Source organism: Pelmatolapia mariae, linkage group LG23 (genome assembly GCF_036321145.2).
Source record: "Pelmatolapia mariae isolate MD_Pm_ZW linkage group LG23, Pm_UMD_F_2, whole genome shotgun sequence".
In the NCBI taxonomy this organism is placed as follows: domain Eukaryota; kingdom Metazoa; phylum Chordata; class Actinopteri; order Cichliformes; family Cichlidae; genus Pelmatolapia; species Pelmatolapia mariae.
The window spans coordinates 34,999,394-35,022,548 of record NC_086246.1 but is presented as its reverse complement, the minus strand read 5'-3'; the positions used below and the strand labels follow the sequence as shown (position 1 = coordinate 35,022,548).

The following is a 23,155-nucleotide window of genomic DNA, read 5'->3' as shown; positions in this document are numbered from 1 at the left end:
TCAGTGAGTAAGTCAGAAAGGGATTTGAATGTTATTAAGGGAGGATTTTCTCCCTGTTAACCCACACATATACATATAAATAAATATATATATATATATATATATATATTCTGTGTGTCCTTTAAAGGTGAAGAAGTTTCTCTTCAAGGTTAGAGTGGCCTAAAATAAACCATAATATAATGCTAAATTAAGTTCACATCAATTGAAGCTTTTCATAACCACACCATAAATTCTAGTAGCACAGTTGCAATCCATTTCATTGTTCACTCAGAAACATTGTTGTCAACAAGCCGACCTCCACTTGCATTTCCAGAACCTTATTCTGTATGATGAGCAGGATTATCTACAGAGGAAGTGAAAGATGGAATGCACAATTCAGTTTAATTCACACGTAGGACACAAAAACTCTGATCTGTACTTTTTTTGCACATAAAAACCATGGATATGACTGTGGCAGTGCATTAGCTTAACAGACACTGGCCACACCCCAATCGCTTTTGACCAGTATCATAGATAAACCAAGTAAAGGCTTACGTCTGAGAAATGTGTCTTGTGCACTGTTCATTTGACTGTTTTGAGTACAGACTGTATATAAAAGATGGAGGCATGTACCGTGCCATCACTCACAGATTAAGAGAGTCAAATCAAGCTGTTGCCATCGTCTTTTAAAATCAGATGTCATAGAGGAGAGGTGGGGAGTTTTAACAGCCCTGCCCTTAACTGTACACTGCTCGTTTTACTTTAAATGCAACCATAATGAACAAATATTGTATTCAGTAACACTTGTATGTATCCGTATATATGATAAGTTGCATGTCTTGATTTGACCGACTTCCTTTGATGTTTGTCTTTTGGGGAAACAACATTTAACACAAGACACTTGAAGCAGAGCATATGATTTTGTACTGACATACCTGCGCTGTCTTATGCTACATTAATCTTTCTGACCCTTTACGTTTTTAATAGTAATTATCATTTATAAATGGCTGCCCTCTACATTAATTAATCTTCATTAGGAGTCAGTGAAATAGAGCCTGGCTCTCTCAGGTTTGCTGGGAGCTGGCCAACTCCCGGCCGGCAGAGGGATCTCCTGGGGAGAAACAAGAATACTACAGCAGGGGGAAAATATTGTCCTAAATATTAAATTAGCCACAAATGGTAGTAAAGCATATGGCAGGTCAGGGCTAAACCTATGAATCAGTGTTTCCATTTTAAACTCTAATTTCAGCCATTTGTCTGCTGCTGCTGTAATGTGCTGTAGGTTTCATTAGTTACTCTGTTGTTTTTCTTTGCAGCCAAACTAACAGAACTAAATGTTCTGCTGTAAAAAGAGGTTACAGAAAGTTAAAGACTCGAGAATATGACAACAACAGTCGGTGTGCACACGTGAAAACTTGGAGTTGCATCATAATTGCATAACAGTGAAATATAACATACCACCATAATGAAACCATAGTGTGATACAAAGAGAACAGCCTTCAACTCAGCTGGAACAAAACTAAGGAGCTGAATGAAACAATGAGACAAAGGTACGCCACATTGTTTACCTCACTGAAGCTGAGGTACAGCAGCGTCTCCACCCTTAGAAGCAAACTCTTATCAATGAGACTGAAGAACTCAAAAAGTCTTATTAACCACTAAAGAGAAGAAATAGGAAGCTTTCTAACTGGAAGCTTCACACGGTATGGGATGTGCACAGCCCAATATCAGAAAGCCCTGCTGTCGGGGGGATTGGAACCATCAGGGTTCCTGCAACATTTGTAAATTCAATCAATGACTCTAAAGACCTTTTAAAAACCTCAGTCTATTAAAAGAAACCTAGAACCAAGTAAGACTGAAATCATAAGTTGGGATTTTATGAAGAAAATACATAAACCTACATAAACCTCTGTTTTTTTGTGGCAGACATGACAGTAAAGTCTTTGGATTTTGGACTGCTATGTAAAACAAGGAATCTTGTAGATAAAGTTAGGGAGGGTAGGCTGAGATGACTGTAAAGAATGATAGTGGATATACTGAAAAATGAATATTGAATATGGAGCTGCTAGGTAACGGAGGTTCAAGGATGTAGTGAAGGAGGACATGCTCACAGTTGCTGTGATAGAGGAGGATGCTAGGGATAAGGAGACACAGAGGCAGATGATCCACAGCATGGCAGTGCTTAAGGATGCAGCTGAAAAAAACTTGACAAAACAGTCACTGTTGTATGAGAAAGCTTAACCATGATTTGATGTTCTCTGGTTGATTGGGCCAAAACATCTTTCGCTTCATGCTGAAAATAAACTTCCAGTTGTCTCGCTCCCATTCATATTTTTCCTTTGTCTGATGCAGGCAAACATCAGCAGCTACATTGTTTATGCTGAATGTTGGAGTACTGAATATTTCTGCAATGTTAAATGTTGAGGTTCTCCAGTCCTAAAAATCTTAGAACCATGGTGTCTAACCAGATTATTACTGTGTTACTGGCTTCCAGTAACACTGTGACATCCCATCTCAGAATGATGCTGATGATGATGGAACTAGTTCAAGCATTTATTACTTTGCTGGACTATTGTTATTCATTATTATCAGGTTGTTTTACAAACTCCATTAAAAGCCTTCAGTTGATCCAAAATGCCGCAGTGAGACTGACAGGGACCAAAATAAGAGCATATTTGTCACTATATTGGCTCCCAAATAAATCCAGAATTGAATATAAAATCCTTTTCCTCACAGACGAAGTCTTGAATAATTAGAACCTTATTTTAAAGACCATGTACTACCATATCACTCAAACAGTACACTCTTTTCTCTGACTGCAGGCTTACTTGTTGTTCCTAGGATATTTAAAGAGTAGAATGGGAGGCAGAGTCTTCAGTTGTCAGGCCCTTCTCCCGTGGAACCAGCTCCCAGTTCGGATTTGCAAGACAAACTATTTATCTTGGGCTTAAAACTTTCCTCTTTGATAAAGCATATAGTTAGTCCTGGATTGGGTGACCCTGAATCCTCCCTTAGTTACGCTGCAATAGGCTTAGACTGCTGGGGCCTTCCAATGATGCACCGAGTGTAGTCTTCAATCACCCCTTTTAAATTTTCATGTGTTTAAACAGCACTGTGCATTTAATCATTAATTTCTGGGTGTCTTCCACAGTGTGTCTTATGTCTTGTCTCTCTCTTTCTCTCCCCCCTTACCCAAAACCAGTCACAGATGGCGGCCCCTTCATGAGCCTGGTAGGACTGGAGGTTTCTTCCTGTTAAAAGGGAGTTTTTCCTTCCCACTGTCACCGTGTGCTTGCTCATAGCAGGTCATGTCATAGTAGGAGTTTTCTATATTTTTTCTGTATGATTGTTTTTTCAATATCAAGTGCCTTGAGATGACTGTTGTGATTTGGTTCTATATAAATAAAATTGAAGTGAATTTAGATTAGACAGAGAACAACTAAAATGTTGGATTTCAGAAAATATTCTACCAAGTTTGGGCAAAGCATGAAACCAGGACCTTCTTGGATAGGCTGAGCTAATATGTTTGCTAAACATGTGAGATTGTGCCGATACCCTCTTTGTCATTGCTGTTTATTTTATTTTATTTCATCGCTTAACATTTACAACTCAAATGTTGTGAACCTGTCACCGTTTTATCACAAAAAAAATTGAATGCCCCTAATTAGTTTAGAAAAGGACATTTTGAGGACTCTGGTTCTGGTGCTGTAGTTCATCCACTTACATGATGACGAACAGTGCTCCGCTGCAAACTTGATTTCTTTAGTGGATTTGTGTGTAGGTAATTTTTTAAGAGAAGGGAAAAATAAAAAAAGATTAGCAGATATATACAGGTCCTGTTAAACCAGTAATGAAATCCTATTTGAAACAAACTAATGCAAATGTGATACTGGAAAAGCAAAGTCCGAACGTATGTAAGAACTGACCGACTGGGAGACTCTTTGACAGTCTCCAAGTCAGATTTCTCCTCGCCAACCCAGTTGTTGAGGAGCACAGTTCGTTGTGTGCCCTGCTCCTTTAGCCCACGGGTCAAACAGGCTTTTTGCTCCGTTGGTCTCAGAAAGCAACAGTCACCCTTCTCCCACGTCCACTGCTGCTCCACATTCTGATCATCCTGAATGAACGAAGGCCTCCCGGTAGGAACCACCGTCACTTCCTTCCACTTAGGCATTTTACTACTCAGTAGATCTTCTTCTTTCTCCATGTCCTCTCCAGGCATCACTATTCTCTCATCTGTGGAAACTTTCGTCAATCGCTTAAACATCTCCATTTCGGTCTCGAGTTGCCCTTGGTTTATTAGCACCAAATATTCTTTTTTTCCCCAAACACGACGTTCAGTGCTGTTTGGTTTTGATCACTTCTGTCGTGTCCTGTTGCTTAGGTAGAATTCTCACTTAAAGCATTTTTTAAAAATGAAAAGAAGTGATTCAGCAGTGTCACTAAGGGAGGCGGCTTTGTGGCCTCTTAACAAGTACAGTGTGAATGATCAGGCAACACTGGGGACTGACTGCTGCTCAAGTGTAGCATGCACAGAGACAGAGCTTTTTAACAGCTACGGGAAGCTGCTGCTAGAGTGTCCTTTTTTTCACTGAAAACACAGGAGTTTTGGAGCTTTGACAGTCACTAGAAACACATTTATGGTCCTTTGGCAGACTTCCAGTGTGTGTTACTGCGCTGTAGTGAAGCCGGCTGCTTTATTACAAGAGGCTTTCTCACTATGTGTCTGTGGAGGATTGTCAGTACAAGCTGGTTAATGTGGGATGCTTCCCCCCCCTCTTAATTATCCGGAGAAGAAACACTACTTAAACATTTTAAAAATAAATTATGATTAATCGCACTGTGTACCCAGTGGCCAGTTCATTATTTTATTGCAGATTGTTTTTAAACTATGATTTATCTTTGTGTTCATTAGTTTACCTCCTATGTGAGGAGCAGAGGCCAGCAGTGTGTGTGTGTGTAGGTCTTTAAGCTTTGGTAAGCAGGTGACCCGTGGCTGCTCTATAATTGGTTGCTTCAGATTTCCCACAGCAGCTCTCTGTGCCCCAGACGCTCCTGCCTTTATTGGTAGTGCATTGGTATGTTTGCTGTTTTTTGACCTCGTGGGATTGAACTGCTGCCCCTCTTCCAAACATACAATTAACAGCGAGTTGACCGGTACTGCTGCAGACTGACAGTTCTGTTTCACATCTCTCCCTGTTTGCTGTACTGTGATGTGTGTGACAATTGAGGGGTTGCAAGACTTAAAAGAAAACAAAAATGGTTACAGCCATTTAGAAAAAATGCTATGAGGCTAAACAACTATCTGAAGGCTACAAGGCAGGCATTAAAAAGCAGTGAAGAGGTAAAAAACAAAACAAAACTCAAACCCCCCAAAACAAAATATACACATTTTGTTCAGAAAAGCAGAAATTTGTATGTCCTTCAAATATGGCTTTGCAAGAGGATTTTTCCCGTGTATTGAAAATCAACAGTGACACCACCACTTACAGGAACTCTGAAAACTGAGCAGAATTAGTTCCTTGACTGTATGTTCTGAGAAAACACATCAAAAGGATCTACAAGGATATTTTTTTTAAATTAATGCAGGCAGATGAAATGATCATACTGCCAAAACAGAGCCAAGCGTCACCCATGACAAAAATAGTGTGCTAGGATGATTATCAGTTTGTACCAGTCTGCTGCAACCAGTCCCTGTCATATAAATGAAAAGGAACCATGAGGAGAGAGTCGCATGCAAAGGAAACAAAAAAAGAAGACAAACAGTTGATGTGTCAGAAAGGCAGTTCGCATTAGTTATTTTGAGAATCCTCACGTCACACTTGCAGAGTATTTTGAATTCAGCACAGTCTTATTTCCACTGAGAACATTATGACACTGGCCTTGGATGAAACAGGTGACGTAGGAGTGCTAATCAGAAGCCACCTTCAACAACTTCTGCTTTCCTGATGACATCAACTTACTGGTAGGGTCATCAACTGCACTGCAGCATCTGCTAAACTCAGTGAATACCAGACAAAGCATGGAGCGACTCAAAAACACAAGTCACGTGCACCAGCAAAGAGCACGAGCTTTTAAATATCAAGGTCAACGAAAGCAGTGATAATAATATTTTCAGCCTGTCTGAACATCATTATCAACCTTGCATGTGTTCTCTTAACACAACAAATCTTCTAAGTCAAACACAGAATGTCTTACGCCTGTTTTGACAGCGAGTCTGAGTTTCATGTTTTTGTTTGATTGTGGTGTCGCAAAATTATTTTGCAAAGATGTATTTCTTTTAAGCAAATTAAAATAAATGATTTTCATTTGTATCAAAGTCTTCATGAAAGTCAAATTTTATCTAACAGCAGTTTTTAATTTTTAATTTAAAAACAGGCAAATATAACTAGAGACGTGTCTCTTATGCATAAAGCCTGATGGATCGGTGATTGACAACACTGATCTGCACCTCGCTGCATCCTTTTATACCAATGAGGGTGATAAAAATATTACAAATTTAACACTGTCCAGAGAAAAAAAAAACACCAGAAATCTGCTGCATAGCTTCATAGCTTTCATGCAGATTATAATTTATTAGACATTAGTTTTGGCTTTTTATACCTAACCAACTAACGCCTAGGCATCTAGGACAAAGCCAAATAAGCTTTCTATTATGATGTGAACAGGTTATCCCAAAAATAGATTTGTCATTGTGTGATTGCAGGAATTTGAATGCTCGAACTTGAGAGAAAAGATCAAATACACACTGCTCCCATGCAGAATGTAAAAAACAAATATTCAATAAAGGTTGATCTAGAAGAACCTACTTTGACTGTTGCAATACCACAAGGGGTCACCAAAGCAGCTAGCTCTGCATGTTTGACGTGGCAGAATTTTATACTGGATGCCTTTTCTGATGCAACCTCCAGCTGGAACGAAACTTAAAAATGTTTGAGCGCTAAAGTAAACGCCATTCCATGTTCATTTAGCTGGGCTTCACATAATTTTAAAAATGCTTTGGAATCAGGTTTATCTAAAGCAAAATGATCCAGAAAACTCAGTTTACTGGTGAAACTTTACATAGTCATGTGATATTTGATGAACACAGATTATCGTTGCCTTTTCTTAAAGTATAAGTTAACGTATTGATAGACGGGCCTTAAATTAGCAACATCCTGGCATTACAGCACAATAACTCACATCTGCCTTACTTTCTAATTCCTTTCACTTTCTTCTTCTTCTTCTGTAGTCTTACTGCAGTGGCTGTGCAGGCAGTTTTGAAACTCTTGGTTGTGACATACTGAGTCACAGCGGGGGGATAAGGGAGACAAAGCTAATTAAAAGGACAAGCAACAGCAAAGACGACGCACTATGCATCATTTGTGGTGTTTCCAATCGCCAAAGCTAATAAGCCTTAGACAGTCGGGGAACAGCTTTTGTTTCTCACTTTGAGCAAATTCTGTGAAAAGAAACAAGCTTCAGGACTGATGACAAATGTTCCACTTTTCAGATACACAGAGTCGCAGCACACACAACCAAATGGGGGACAATTTCTAAATAAACTGTGACATCAACATATGCACAATCTGTGATCCAAGTCAAGGGTGAGGACAGTTTTGAAACAGGGTGAGGGCCACAGCTTTCTGCAGACTGCATGCATTTGTTTCTCCAGTGGACAATTTGTCTGTGTTTTATGTAGTTGCAGAGCAGCCAAGTTGGCATTTTCACCACCCATCTTTTTCTGGTGCCACAGTATAAATCATAGACAGTATAAAAGATTGTCGTAGCCCCTGATTTCACCCACTGAATATCAAGATTAGAATTTCAATTTCGTCATCTTGACTGTTGAAGCCAGATGTGACGAGCAAAGGGCGAATGTGTCCTTTGGCCAATTTATAACCAGCTGTGTGAAATTACTGGTTGATTGGATTGGTGATTGATTGGGTTCCTTTGTTAGCCCAACCAATCACCAATCAGATATTAAGACAGATAGATTTATTATTTTGTTTTTAGTTCGTTTAGCAATTTCAAACATGTTAAAATTTAGATGAGATGTATTAGTTTGCCTCAACCTGAACAAGTATGTAAAATAATACAATTAAACTTCCTGCAGCCTCAGTGAGGTACGGGTTTTGTCCAGGTCTCAAATTAGGAGTTAACTTTCTAATTAACCTGGAGCATTAATTCCAACTTTATATAGAAATATGCATGGAAATGGGTGCAGACGACCATGACCTCTTGCTGTACTTTGATGGCAGGTGGCTCAGGAAAGGTGCTGACCTGCTTGTTTTACCTCTGAGGGAAGCTTTTTTTTTCCTGCACAAAGTTGCAAGCTGGCTTAACTGACGCTTGTACTCATCTGAATGAAAGCATGCAAAACTCAGGCACATCCATCCCAATGAACAGGGATCCATTTACAGCACTCACAGGCACGTGGGGCTTGTTTTCATGTTCTGACCTTGTAAAGTATGAAAGATGCAGTGTGTACTATGCTGCCAAAGGCAACTGTCACAACCATTTTAAACTCTGATTTGAAATTGTTTTCTGACCAACTATCCCCCCCCCCACACACACACACAGATTCATAGATGGGGTACATATTTTTACTTATTTCACCATTTGCAACTGAGTGAGCAGTCTAAATACAGCCTGCTCTAAAGCCTCCCTCCACCCAACCCTGACATCCTGTTCAAGAAACACACGGCTGAAGGCCGGACTGCAGGTTCCACTGCTGTGAGAAATCCTACATACAGCCCAACACAAGACACGCTCTAAAGCATGAATGGAAATGAATATATTAATATAATGAATATGGCCCAAAGCGACTAACAACAGTGGTTCCAACTTTGTGGCATCATAATTCTACCAGTTTTTTAGCATTGGTACCAAACTTTCTGAGTGGAAATACATGAAACTGATGTCAGGCTAGGCCTTGGCACTACTTTTGGTGAAAAAGAAGGGTTGTCGCCCTGACAGAGCCAAACCAACAAGTGATGCTTAAAACAGACTTTTACCAAACTGAAAGTAAACCATAACCACTATGAACAGATCAGCAGATGCCAATTTTGCTCTCATTTTCATTCATAACACAAAGTAAGCACTTCTTTAAGCAAGAAATCACCTTTTATCTTATTTCTACTGTTAGATCAAGACCAATATCCATTTGCAGTTTGCATACATAACAAACAACCACATTTAAGCTTTATTCTTTTTACTGAACATTCTTAACCCAGGTATGTTTTTTTAAAAGCTCTTAAATCTGCAACAGTTAAAACGCTATTTTAGATCAATTAGGAATTACATTGAAGTGGTTATTCACACAAGGGTATGGATTTTATAGCCTATAATGCGGTTTTTATTTATTAATTTAGGGGCAAGCCAGTCGTGAAAACTCTTTTTAACTTCATAGTGACAACAAATCTAAACTGAGGAGTCGAGTCAGTTGTCAACAAATTTCAACAAAGCCCACGATTATCAAGGTGAAACTTTCTCTACAGCAAGGCCATTGGAACATTCAAAGGGATGTATCGACAGCATAAGTCACTGAAGGTGCCATTTTCATATACATATATATATATAAAGAACAAAGCACAACTAAAGGTGAAGGATACATGCAAACTTTCTGTGTTTGCATGGACACTTCCAGCATGCGCATGCTTTGATGAGTGAGCCAAGGACTTGATAAAGGCAGACTTATCAACAGTCCAACACCTCAGGTGAGACTTCCAACATTTTCCAGATGGAGAAATGCTCTCCAATCACCTTTACTTTGACTTTCCAAGACTCCCAAATCTTTTTTTGTCTAATTGCAACAGCCTAAAAGCAAACAGTTGTTTCTGATCCCAGTGACACATGAGACTAGTGACAAGGCTGCAAAATCCTCAGTCCTTACTTTTATCGTTTATATTACATCCTTCATTCCACCGTGGCTTTAAAGGCACAAAGCTGCTCTGAAAGACTCAACAGATGAGGGGAACAAGGTTAGAGGACTGGGATTTGGAACAGTATAAACAACCATGTGATCTTAATAGATGATTTATAAAAACCCACTAGGGGGCACTGTTGGTATAGAAAAGCTCTGCAAAGGCAGAAGTGCAGGTACCTGTCACCGAGGTTGTCTCAGCCATGTGGGTCACAGGAGCTCTGTTTTTTTTCTTTTCTTTTTTTTTTTTTTAAGAGATGAACAATGAGCAGTGATGGGTAGGGGGGAAAAGAATAACACAGAAATAAAAATTCATGCCAAGCAATCAGAATGAAAAATGGTTGTTCTGCAAATCAGTGTAATGAAAGAGGATTTAATGGAAAGGGAAAGCCTGAGCCAGGGAGCGATTACAATTCAAAGATGCTTTGAAATAATTACATATTCAGTACAAGAGCTGCTAATTGCACATATTCACACAATTCTCTGCTGATGTATCATCACTGTCAAACTTGGCCATCAACAAAATGGCATACTGTACAATGCTGATGACAAAAAGCCAACTTAGTATCAGAAATGGAAATCTGGTGCCATTTTTTGATGATCTCAGAATGGGTGTGGATAATGTAATGGCATAAAAAGAGCTTCATACCTGCCAAATTATTTAAAGGCTGACCTGATATGACTGCTATTTGACACTGTTATTCTACTACAGATAACCCAGGACATTTAATCTGGAATATCTGCTATCCTCTGGTTCTCTCCTTTCAAGGTGTGGCATTTATGCCCTTCAATATCCAGATTTACATACTGTCCACTGAGTCTGTCTCTCAGTGCTTCATATGCTGGGATTAGAGTGGGATTTGGGAGGTGGGGACCAGAACTTCAGAGTAGCAATGCCTCAAGGTTAACTGACTCGAATAATCATTATTGTGAGCTCCGGTACATTTGCTTTCTTTATGTGAAGGCTATGACCACCTGACCAGTGCTGGTTTTGAGGCTTGCTACTCTATGTTGCTTTAGCACCAACATTCTACAATATACAGGCAGATGTTCTATGAGCCTTTGTAGCTGCGTTCCAAATAATATTTTTAAAAGCGTCTTTCCTTCAAAGTTATACTTCACCTTCATCTTTGCTGGTGAAAAACACTGTGGTCACAAAGGGATGGACATGATTTTCTATGCATTGCATAGAAAATATCCTCCTCCACCACCAGCCCGAACTGTTGATACAAAGCAGGATGGATCCATGCTTTCATGTTGTTTACACCAAATTCTGACTGCTCCATCTGAATGCTGAAGCAAAATCAAGACTCATCAGACCAGGCACCATTTTTCCAACCTTCTGTTGTCCAATTATCGTGAGCCTGTGTGAACTGCAACCTCAGCTGATGGAGTGCCACCAAGTGTGGTCTTCTGCTGGTATTCTAAATGCATTAGGTTTCTGCCATGTTATTAGCTCATTAACAAGCATTTGAACTGTGGCTAGAGTGCAGTTCATCACTATGAGCTGTACCACAGTACCGCAAACTGCCCAGTTAAGCCTGCACCTGCTGTAAGTATAACCTTCAAAATCACTTCTAAGTTTGAATTAACTTCAGCAACACCTGTCCAGATCCACACTCTGATTGAAAAAATCCAACATAAATTAGGACGTTACATAGGTAAGCTTTAAATTACCAGCTGATCGGATGTCACTTGCTACCTTTGAACGTAATCTCTCATCGTCTTCTGCTATCCTGTCTTCAATGTTTTGTGATTTCTGACAGCACAGTTATCACACATTGTTATAATTGCTTATTAAGTGAAGGTGAGAACAAAACCATCCCATGGCCCACTTTAACCCCTGTTCTTGTCTATTTTTAACTACTCTTAACTCTTTCTCAGCTATTGTTACTCAGGTTCTATGAATCAACCATCAATATTCAAGCCAACATGAGTGGGAAATCTGAGCGTTCCTTGCATCCTGAGGAGAGCCCTTTTTCTAAGCTAATATTAGCAAGATGGAAATTAAAGATGCACTGAGGCAAGGCACAAGCATGGACATCACTTCCTTTGGATTTTTATAGAAAATTTGTGTCTTTGTTTCATTCCAGTATCCAACACACAAAAAAGAGATTTCATGACAGCGAGAACGACACCCACTGAAGAAACAACACTCGGGCAAACTGAACCCTGTTTAGGACAGATTTGAAACCCTGCTTCACATATTAGCACATATTTATTCAAAGCATACAACCATAAGTGTCAGACTTGTGGCTAAAGATTGCAGTGGTTGGTTTCTTGTGATGAAAGACAGAACAGGAGAGGTAAGCACTTTAAGTACAGACTCACTCTTCTAGCGAGATGTTAGAGTATTTCTGTGAGGAGACTGAGGACGGAGGACCAGAGGGGCTGCTGTAGTCAGGCCTGGTTGTTGTTTCAGGTGTCATCCTCCTCTCTGGGAATGATGTCTGCGGGACAATTTCCAGCACTGCCCAGCACCTAACACACACACACACACACACACACACACACACACACACACACACACACACACACACACACACACACACACACCCTGTCATATTAATAAAGGGTATGTACATTAGTGCTTGATGGTCTGTGACTTCTTTAAATTTGAATTAAATATTACAATTACACACAAATCCTAAAAGCATATATATGAAAAAACTCAGTGGTTTGTTAGCCGAGTAGTATTTCTATTACTGTGCAAGTAGCAAATGTATGTGAACCTTTGCTTTTAGCAAGACTAATTTACTAATACTAAAAATGTAGAAAAACTGTTGAACAGTCCTACACACCAGCTTGGAGGACTTGTACATTTGAATTATCAGAACACATTCAGCTCTGGGATGTTTGTTAGTTTCATCACACGAATTGCTTGTTTCAGGCTGCTGGAAGAAGGTCAGGACTTTGACTTGGGCTTTCCAAAACATCATCTTGCTTCTTTGATCATTTTTGGTAAAACAACTTGTATGCTGATGCTTTTTTTTTTTTTTAAATTCAGCATCACCCACTTTCTCTTAATGTTCAGTTCATGAACAGATGTTGCTTCATTCTTTATAAATTTGCGGTAATATTCTGTCGATGATTACCGATGATGACCCGCCCTGGTGCAGATGAATTATATGTCTCAAACCATCATAATATGGCCACCATGTTTTACAGATGGGATAAGGTTATGCTACAATGTAAAGTTCTCCCGGTTCAAACAGCCTTCTGATTCGTCCTTTAGTGTTAGTAAACTTCCATTCTCATTCATGAACATGTACACAATGTGAGAAGCTGCTTAGAAGTTCTCCTGGGTTCCCATGTGACCTTCCACACTATTAGACACCGTGCTCTGTGAGTGAACACTGGACACTCCAGGGGAGTGAAGCAATGTTCTTCATTTCCTTCATTTGTAGTCTGTCTGTTTGACTGCTGCTGAACATCAATAAGCCTTTTTTGAGGTCCATGGAGACCTTTGTTCATGATTCACTTCCTAAAACAATGTTGTGACGCTCAGACACTGGGCTGATCCCTGATCTTTACATAAACCAGGGCACACACTCACACCTGACTGTCATCCCCCTACCTGAAAACAATAGAATAATGTAAATAATAATAATAAGAAAGGTCAAAAACTTGAGAATTTTTTTCTACTAGGCTAATTACTGGAAACATAAAATTGCTATATTATAATATTTAACACTTCAGAAAACTCTCTTTTGATAACTGATATATTAATAGATATATACACAATACATATTGTGAATGGCAGTTGCATTAGTAGAGAACAGCAGCCTTGGAGCTTGGAAATCTCCTTACTGTAACTGCGCGAGCAGCCAAAAGTCTGCATTCCCTGACAACGATAGCAGTCGTACTTCTAACCGTAGTTTAATTTCTATCCTTTGGAAAATGAAACCAACCCCGAGTCTGATTTGGAAACAGAGACTTTGTATCCTCTGTAGACTTTAAAAGTAGTAGACCGCATGAATGAATGAATTAATTACAAATTTATCACAAAGACTGATATAATTTTAATTATTGATACATATTAAGCAGTGGCGAAGCCTCATTTTAGTTGGCAGAGCAATACATCAAGAAAATGAGGTGATCTTTAAAACCTGACAAAGCCTCTCACGATATTATTCTACACACATAACAGCTAGTTATACTATTTTCATCCAACTGCTAGACAACACCGTTACTGGGTGTGTTGATAATTTACTCTCTCCAACACCACAGGCTGCTGTTGTGCTAGTTTCCCATTGCTATACTTGACAAGGGCATCTATTTCCTTGTGCATTATGTGTATAGGATCTCTCTGTGCAGCTTGTCTGCTGGGTTCTGCACTGCACAGCCTTGGAGCCGTGCCCCCTGCTGAAACTCCTGCTGCTCGATAGGTTGGTACAGAGTTTCTAAAGCATAGCTTATTCTGAAAAGAAACAAGTTCTCGTGCGTAAATTTAGCAGTTTGTTTAATTTTAACTGGCTTCTTCCCCCCAAAGTCATTTTTTTAGTTATTATAAATATTAATGGAGCAATTTATTTGACAACAATGTGCTGGGATTGATTCTTTAATTGTTATAATCATAAATAATTCTTCTTTTGCTCATGTTTTAAACAAGATGACAACAAACAAACTAAAAAAAAGTCTGAAAAACTGAAATTGCCAATTTATGCTTGCTCCAAAAGCAAGTCAGTCTCCAGGAACTCCCATGTTAAATTTTCCAGTATGCTTATAGCCCGCTACAAAACGTTTGGTCTCTATAGCCAATTTCCCTGCTTGATGATAATTGGATAAGGGAGGAGTTGTATTATAACTCTCCTACTTATGTTGTATTAAGGCTTGATCTGGCCACCACGGCAGTGAGGTGGAGGACAAACCTGGTTGTTAAAGTATTAAAGATATAGAAATCCCTTGTTAATTTCTGATTGAAATAACTGCGATTTACCAAAATTTTCGAAACACTTAGTTCAATTTCATTAGACAGATCCGGAGTGAGAACCATCAAACCTGTAGAATCAACAAATCACTTAAACAAAATCTGTCAGACAAACTAAAGTTGGCTAAAAGCTCTGAACAAGCAACATATTAAAGCCACTGACATCTATCAGTGTGGAAAAGCCAAACCTAAGGCTTTGTGACTCCATCAAACCACAGGGAGAGTCATTATCCACAAATAGAGAAACTTGGAACAGTGGTGAACCATCCCAGGAGAGGCCAGCTCTAAGAGCACAGCAATGACTCATCCAGGAGGTCACAAAAGAACATCACTGAAAGAACTGAAGGCCTCACTTACCTTTGTTAAGAACAGAGTTCATGATTCAACAATCAGAAAAAGACCAGGCAAAAATGGCACCCATGGGAGATTTCCAAGGTGAAAACACCACCAACCAAAACGAACAAAGGCTCGTTTCACATTTGAGCCTTTGTGTATGCGGTTTGAATTCTGCTACATCTGGCGTAAAACTAAAACTGCAATGTCTGATGTGTGCAGAAGTATATAATGTTTTTTGCAGCTACCGTGTGCCACTGCATACGATTTAATCAATGTAAGCACGGTGGATTGCTGTGCAAAATAGCACTACCCTCTGGCGTGGCAATGCCGCAGATTTATGGACGTGAGTCATGCTGCATTCAAAATGCTGCGGGGACCAAGTAAGAGAAACTTTTTATGTAGTATAAAGCTGCTGTGGACAACAGTAACAATCACTCAAATTAATATATGGATCAATATACTGGCATTCCTGATTTAACCACATTAAACATTAATATCTGATCCCTTTAAAGAAATCTACTGGTTCAGTAATGCTTAATTAAAATAGTTTATATCGGAGTCTCTACATAAAAATGGATTTCACATCACCAGTTTCTCTCAGTGCACAGAAATAAAGCTATAATATCTGCAGAAATGGGGACTGTCATCATGTGCTGGGGACTGCGTGTCGCTTAAAAAAAATCCAAGATCAATTGTGTGACCCAAGATGAGCTAGTTACGCTAATCTGCACGGTTCAGTTCTTCGAAGCCACAAGAGAATTAGATTAGCCAAGCTGGATTCAATCATCCAAGATGACTCAGCACTCTTGTGGTCACTGACTGAGGGAAATATATCAATACTGGAAACCATCATCAACAACACTGTGACTGGAGGAAGAATGAACAGTAAGGTTAAAAGTTAGAAGAGCTTCAGGGGGGATTAAGGAGAAATAACAGATGTTTTACACACGAGTAGAAATCAAAAAAAGCAACAAAAATAAAAACATGTATGAGAAGCAAAAGGGCATCAAGTTTAATGCATTAGTAATCAATACTCCTGAAATTTTCAATGTACTTTTCTACTGCAGCAGAGGAGTCATCCGAAAAGAAAACTACTACACTTCTATTACACTTCTCAGCTTCCATGCTCTAAAAGGGCATTAAAATCATTCATAAAAATCACCCTTAAGAGAATAAGACTCAGAGAGAAACTGAATAGCATGAAATTCCAAAAGCACACAGCAATGAGACGTATTTGTGTGCAATAAAGATCTTATTTCTTAATATTCAGAACAAGTAGCAGGACACTGAGGAGCTGGGAATTCACAAAATATTTAAACAGGTGTGTTGGATTTTTCAACAGAACTTAATGGGCCACAGAGCGATTAATGTTCTCTGTCCTTTTAAAGCAAAAGTGAAGAGGGAAAACGAGCTTAGTGTACACACTGATAATATTAATCTCTTCCTCTGAGGACTCGAAGGATACAGCAGAGTCGACTTCTGAGGTAAAATAAGCTCACTGGACGTTTCTGCTGTTTGTGTATCACTGATCTCATAGCGTTACGTTATTTTGTTGGTAATTGGCAGAAAATACCACACTTTCCTCCTAACATGAAAGGTAATACATTACATGTGAATGTAGTCCATTTCAGCTGAAGCAGCACTTCTCTAAAGGACAAGGTGGAGGATCACGATGCACACTCTGTTTCTCCCCTTGAAATATTCTTTTCGATGCACCAGTCGCGGCTCGGTGATGCCTATGAAGTCCTTCGCTTAATCTTGCTCTCAGGAAATTCTGACCTGATGCTGGTGTGACAACCAATCCATCAAATGATTCAAAGAGCCTCTGACATAATTTGCAAACAAATTTTGCACAGTAGTGACGGGAGAAGGGAGATGAGATAATGCGATCCTGCTGTCTGCCAAAAATGCAAAAATGTAAGCACATTAAATTTCATGACATCAAATCAACAATGCAAAACTGTATGTCTGGGTTTTTTTTTTTTTAGATTAATCATGAATTATATATAGTAAGTGCTATTTCATCACGGCTATACATATTCTCAACGTATTTGATTATTCTTGTTGACAAAAATCTGTGAATTTTAAACCAAGTTTAAAGTTTAAACCAAGTTACCAATAGTTGTTTTTGCACAGGAAGAAAAAATGTAAACATGAGGATTCTATTGCAATTCATCAAATCACCTTTTAAACTTTTACAGTTAAATGCACACAGCATTTCCCTTTGTTCTAATTAGGATAAGTGATTTTACAGGAACTAAATAGAACTGCCTACATAAATTATTATTTCATTTGAATTATCAAATATGATTGCTGTACCAACCTTTGTATGTCTGATTCATGTGAATCTGTAAAGTTTGCAAATTCCATGCTGCAAATTAGGGTGTAAGATGTTACATCTGTGCTAACAAGTCACTGTGTGACTGTGCCACACATGACAACGTTTATACTGTCATGTTACTCTAATTTCAACCACAGCCCAAGGCAACCGTCTCAGCTAGGAACCTTTTAATGAGCTGCCAGTCTGAAAATGCAGCTGTTTCACAAAGAATGAGTCGATCCAAAAGCTTTGTGAATAAAAGGGACCACAAGTTATTTGCTCATTTATAGCTCCATATTTTTGTTAATCTTTGTCTACTAGAGTAGCTTAATATGATTTACAGTTCAAAGTAATCCTTTTTAAAAAAAAATCTCATACAAGGCAACTCCTCAGTCTATCCACTGTCTGAAACAAGCTGTTCTAGCATCTCTGCTTTTAAACCTGGAACTGAGTGCATGAAAACCTGATCCATATAACACCGTACAGTTCTGAGAGTATTAATCTGTGTCCACACTGGAAGCAATCTATGGCAGCACATAGAAAGTCATTCAGCATCTTCAAGCAACTATGGGTGAAAACTACTGGTGACAAGAGTCACGTGGGTCCAAGAAGTGACCCTAGGGTGACGATTGATAAGACTAGCATTGAAAGGGCAGTATATCAGTGATTGGCATATGATGGACCCCCAGTAAATACAATAGATGGTTACCCTGGCAACCAGAGCCTGGTAGCTGGCAACCAAACATCAGCTTCAAAGTGATATCTAGTGGGGACAGCTGTAGCATGATCGAGTAACAGTTGAATTTTGGGTTTCCCATTGTCAGCACATGCGCCACAAGTCTGAAAAATATTATCCGACTCTGAACTGACCCACTGCAAAGATTTGTGCATCAGCTCTAGACATAAATCACAAGATCTAATAAGGAAGAATTGTTAATATTATAATATGTCAATATGCTATAGCACTGGTTATTAAACTTTTGGTGCCCAAGTCCTATTTGTATTCATTATAGCCAAAAATAGCCTCTATGCCATCTGGCATGCTATCATTCTTTGGATTTAATTGTTAGATGACGGCACATTTAAAAGCCCATTTGCAACATCTGGACCTAGCATGACACTTTTTGCATGAGTGACATCATGGGATGAGGATCTAGATGACCTCCATCAGCTGGTCAGGTATTTTCACACTGCCCAAACAGAAATACTGTCTGTCTGTTCAGATGCAGCACTCTTCTGAAGTAGTTTGTCCCAGAGGGAATATTTGATTACCAAGAATCTCTTTAACTCTCTCTGTATAATGTTAGCATTAGCCAAGTTCTCCCCAAAGATGATACACTCAGGTTAAGAGAACTGATGCAGTTAGTAAATAAATGAGTTTTTGTGCAGTCATGTATTGTGATAATAACATATGGTTGTCAGAAAATGTCACAGCACACCTGAAAATGCCTCAGTGCACCTTAGTCATGACTCAGCATATTATTCTGACCCATCTGTTCTTTAACATATGTTTGAGAACTGGTGAAATTTCTCTGAAATAATCATTATATTTCTGTAATAATTCAAACTACACTAATATCTCAATTATGATATAAACAAACTGATACACTTCATTAATTTTGGTATCATGCTGAATAAAATAAAGCTATTTCCAGTCATAAAAACTACACAAATGGTGATGCCAGACACATTAGGACTTTTAATCTCACAAGACATTGTTGTGCCCACTAAATGTGCTATTATTAGTGATAAACATGGCCGGCCAAAAGGCCGAATTAAGCCTCTGGTGTGGATTTCCACTTGGATTGTCAAGGTTTTTAAAGTTTGGTGGAAATGAGCCTGATAATCCTTCAGGATATGAGTGGTCTTTGAAGATTTTTTAAAACCAAAAACAGCAGACTGTGAAACAGAAGACAAATCACAAGTTCTTTGTTTGAAACCAAAGGCCGTAAAGTTCAGCTGCAGAGAGAGAGAGAAAGCCAGTCACGAACAAGCAAGTTTTCTCCTCTCTCTGCGGCACTGACTGTTGGTCTCTTTGAATCGGCAGTGCCGAGTGCAGCTCTGAGAGATTTATCCATTCATTTGTTGTGGCTACGCTCGAATGCACCCAACAACACACCATTTCTATTTTATTCTACTAGTCTTTCACTCTGCAGGGTGGCTCAACAGAATTATGTCCCCAACGATAATTATCAATCAAAATTATGGTCTGAAAAATGGAGGCAGAGGAAATTGCTTACCAGGACGTCAAGCAGGAACAGGACCCCCAAAAGAAGTAGTGTGATAAGTGAGAGAGGTGAAAGAGAGCAAAGGGGAGAGAGCAGATTTGCATTCGTGCAGTAAAAGAGCTTTTTACCACCACACAACTTATAGTAACCAAGAGAAGTAGACTTTTAAGCTTTTAAGACACAAATAAGGTCAATTCATGGGCATTACATTAACTTTTGAGTTCAGCTCCAGCTGAGCTTTCAAATACTGTGAAATGTTTAAACCTTCAGCAGCATAGTGACATATGGGATTTAAAGAAAGCAATAACTCTTTTTAAAGGACGCGTTCAGTTAATTTGTTTTTCTAAGTCCCACATCAGTTTGAGGCAATGATTTATCCAGATCTCATTTCAGTGTGGGAGAAACTGCAAAAAAGAGTTAGCTACACACCTGAAAGGAGACAAATCATTTAAACTGAAAACTTTGTTTTGCAAAGCGCTATCTTTGTGGTAGCATTTCATCTGTTTCAAAGTAAAATGACTGCAGAGTTTGTTCCATTGTCTCAAAAGGAAACTGTTAATTTGTCCAATACGTTTTCTAAAATTAAAGGGCAAATGGACTGATTCTTATATAGTGTTTTTTTTACTCCCCTGGAGCATTCAAAGCAGTTTATATGCCTTGTTCATACATATTTTTGTGCTTAACATTCACACACATTCACACTTTCATGGATGCATCCGGAGAGCAAGTTGGGGTTAGTATCTTATCCATGGACATTTAGTATGCAGATTGGAGCATCCAGGGACTGAACCACCAACGTTACGATTAGCAGATGACCTGCCCTACTTCCTGACTACAGCCACCCCGTGGCACCATAAGCAAGGATACAAATTACTGCATTCACTTAATTGAGAATTCTGATACATAGTACTTATACTGTTTAAATAGCAACCTAACTTAACTGATTGGGACCTGAGGAATGTAAAAACAAAGACTTACCAGATTTTCATTTTTTACCTGATTTTTGTTTTGACAAAAATAAGATCCACATATGATGACATTTCTTTTAAATTTTGATAGAACAGTGGCAGTATAATGTCCTCGTAAGTCAATATCAGGCCCTTGTAGAGCTAAATTTAGTATTTTGGTCTAGACAACCCAAAATGTGATGTCAGGTCCTCGGAGGTTAAAACTAAAATGGCTCGTATATGTCAGTTTTTGTGTAACAAATATATTAAATAAAATGCAAAAAAAAAAAAAACTCCTTTCACAATATTCCTATTGTTTGAGATGCAATATATATGTGTGTGTTGATTAATGTCACTGATACAGTAGGTGAAGTCAGATTGAGTCAGAGTCGGATTGAGCATACGTGGGTTGACCAGAGCTATCCTGATACCACAGTCTGATGGACACACTGCAAATGTCCCCATGCCTGATAACACCGCACTGTATCGCTGTGTTGATGCCCTGATGTGTCAGAGCTGTTTTATAGTACTGCTCGAGAACACAATTTTCCATGACAAACTGAAGCTGAACTCTCGCAAAAGGACCAAATAAATTTACTTTACCTCTGTGAGAAACGCCCTCAGACTGCATAAAGTAATCTCAGTGTGACTTATTTCCCATCAGTAAGAGGACTGTAGGCAAAAGAAACATTGTTAGGTGGTGACCTCCAGTAATGGCTGCACTAAACTGGGATCACACACTTAAAACATAGCCGCGTGGCATGAAGATTTGCAGTACCGCAAACAATCAGCATTAGCAAACTCTCTTACCGTGCATTTCCTCTCACTTGGGTCTACTGCGAGTCATACTAAGTCAACACGGTGGAGGAAATAACCTCAGTGCTGCATGAAAATGCTTGTTTGTCTGTTCAACAATGCATTCTGTAACCTGCAGCGACCGGAAAATAATGTAAAGGCCTGTTGTACCCATGTGAAGTATAACACTTAGCTGAGGGTCACGTGCTATAGGTCTCTAAAAGTGCATTTATAAAACTAAAGGTATAAGCTGAGTTTAGGTTTTTTGCAGCGCACGTGTGTTGACCAAAGGGATCTATATATGTGGAAGGAAAAGCAAACCTGTTTGAAATAACTCTGAAATGTTATCATGATTCAATAAATGGAGCCCCCCTGTGAAAAACCTGTTATTATAGAGCATTATTTTGCCACGCAACACTGCTTTCAGATTCTGGTGTATAGCTTGAACACAAAACAACAAGAACAAAAAAAAAGAAAAAAAAATGCTGCCTGAAGCTCATAAATCTTAGAGAAGCATCCCAGAGGAGAGAGACTTATTGTGTGGAGCTGCTGCAAGTTGTTTTGCCAGAAGCCGATCAGTAAAGTACACCAAAGGTCAGATACAACCAATTGTGGGTTGTAGCTCAGTGAAATTTGTCATGGGTGTGCAGAGAGCATCTCATGCAGCAGTGATACATTGTATTTGCTTAAGTTTAACATGTGTTCGCCTTGCCAAACCCAATTATTTCCAGATCGGAATTTCCAGATTTGATTGATTTTGTGCCGTGCATACCCGCCTCACTTTGTTTTAAGCTGTAGTGCCAGCACACGTGAAAATGTGCCGTTAAATGAGATACGATCAAGCACTGAAACATAGAAGAAAAGAGGACAGAAATGAACCTGAGAGGCAGATTTAGAAAAAACAATAGGGAGAGACGGAGTATCCTGACCTTTACAGCAGTGCTTAGTTATATCCTAGACTGCCCATAAGGCAAGCAGATAAACTTGAATGGAAATGCTCATAACTAATGAATTGACTCAGATATGTGAAATTGGCAGAGTGCTCCTTTAAATTTCTCCATTTTTTCCCCTTAATAAAAAGTTGACTTTTTTCACAAATGGACGGGATGACACACACTGTGAGATACGACCAGATTTCCTCAGATAATACTCTGGGAGAATATATTTCTGTTGTGCTGGGCGAAGAACAAAATTAACCACACAGTGGCTGCCTACATTACTCACTATGTTTACAGACTTATTTACTGAGTAGAGGGACGTTAAATACCAGTTTAAATATACACCAGGTGCAGTGTGACTCCAAACTCCATTCTGTTGAGGCTTGTTTCTCTGTCGCGAGAAGGAAAGGGCAGACTAAACATTCTTCCTAAACGCACCTGACTCTTCAGCTGCAAAGTGGGGGTTCAATAGACAGTGAAGGGTCTGTGCTCTCTGGTGCATTTCTAGTCCTTTGTGGATGGTTATTTTGCCAGATGGCCTTCTTAAAACTCTGGGCCACTGTCCTTGCTGCTGCTGCTGCTGCTTTTACTCTTTGCTCTCTTCAAACGTCTGCTGAAGGTCTCAGAGGATCCTACCTTCAGAGCCAGCGTATGTGACCCTGAAGTGGTCATATGTGACCATCTGGCCACAATGCCCTATGTCAATCATACTGGATCGTATACAGCTTTAACAGTTGACATTTGGCATATGGCTTAAATCATTCTTTCTGAACTATTTCAT

At 39.2% G+C, this 23,155-nt stretch overlaps 1 protein-coding gene across 1 annotated transcript in view; it reads right to left on the bottom strand.

The window, feature by feature from the left end:
* si:ch211-51h4.2 (uncharacterized) overlaps positions 1–23,155 on the bottom strand; it is a 93,024-nt gene that overhangs the window by 14,915 nt on the left and 54,954 nt on the right. The window contains exon 12 of the mRNA XM_063467942.1: positions 12,212–12,361. Coding sequence (XP_063324012.1) covers positions 12,212–12,361 — 150 coding nt within the window. The remainder of the gene's footprint in view (positions 1–12,211; positions 12,362–23,155) is intronic.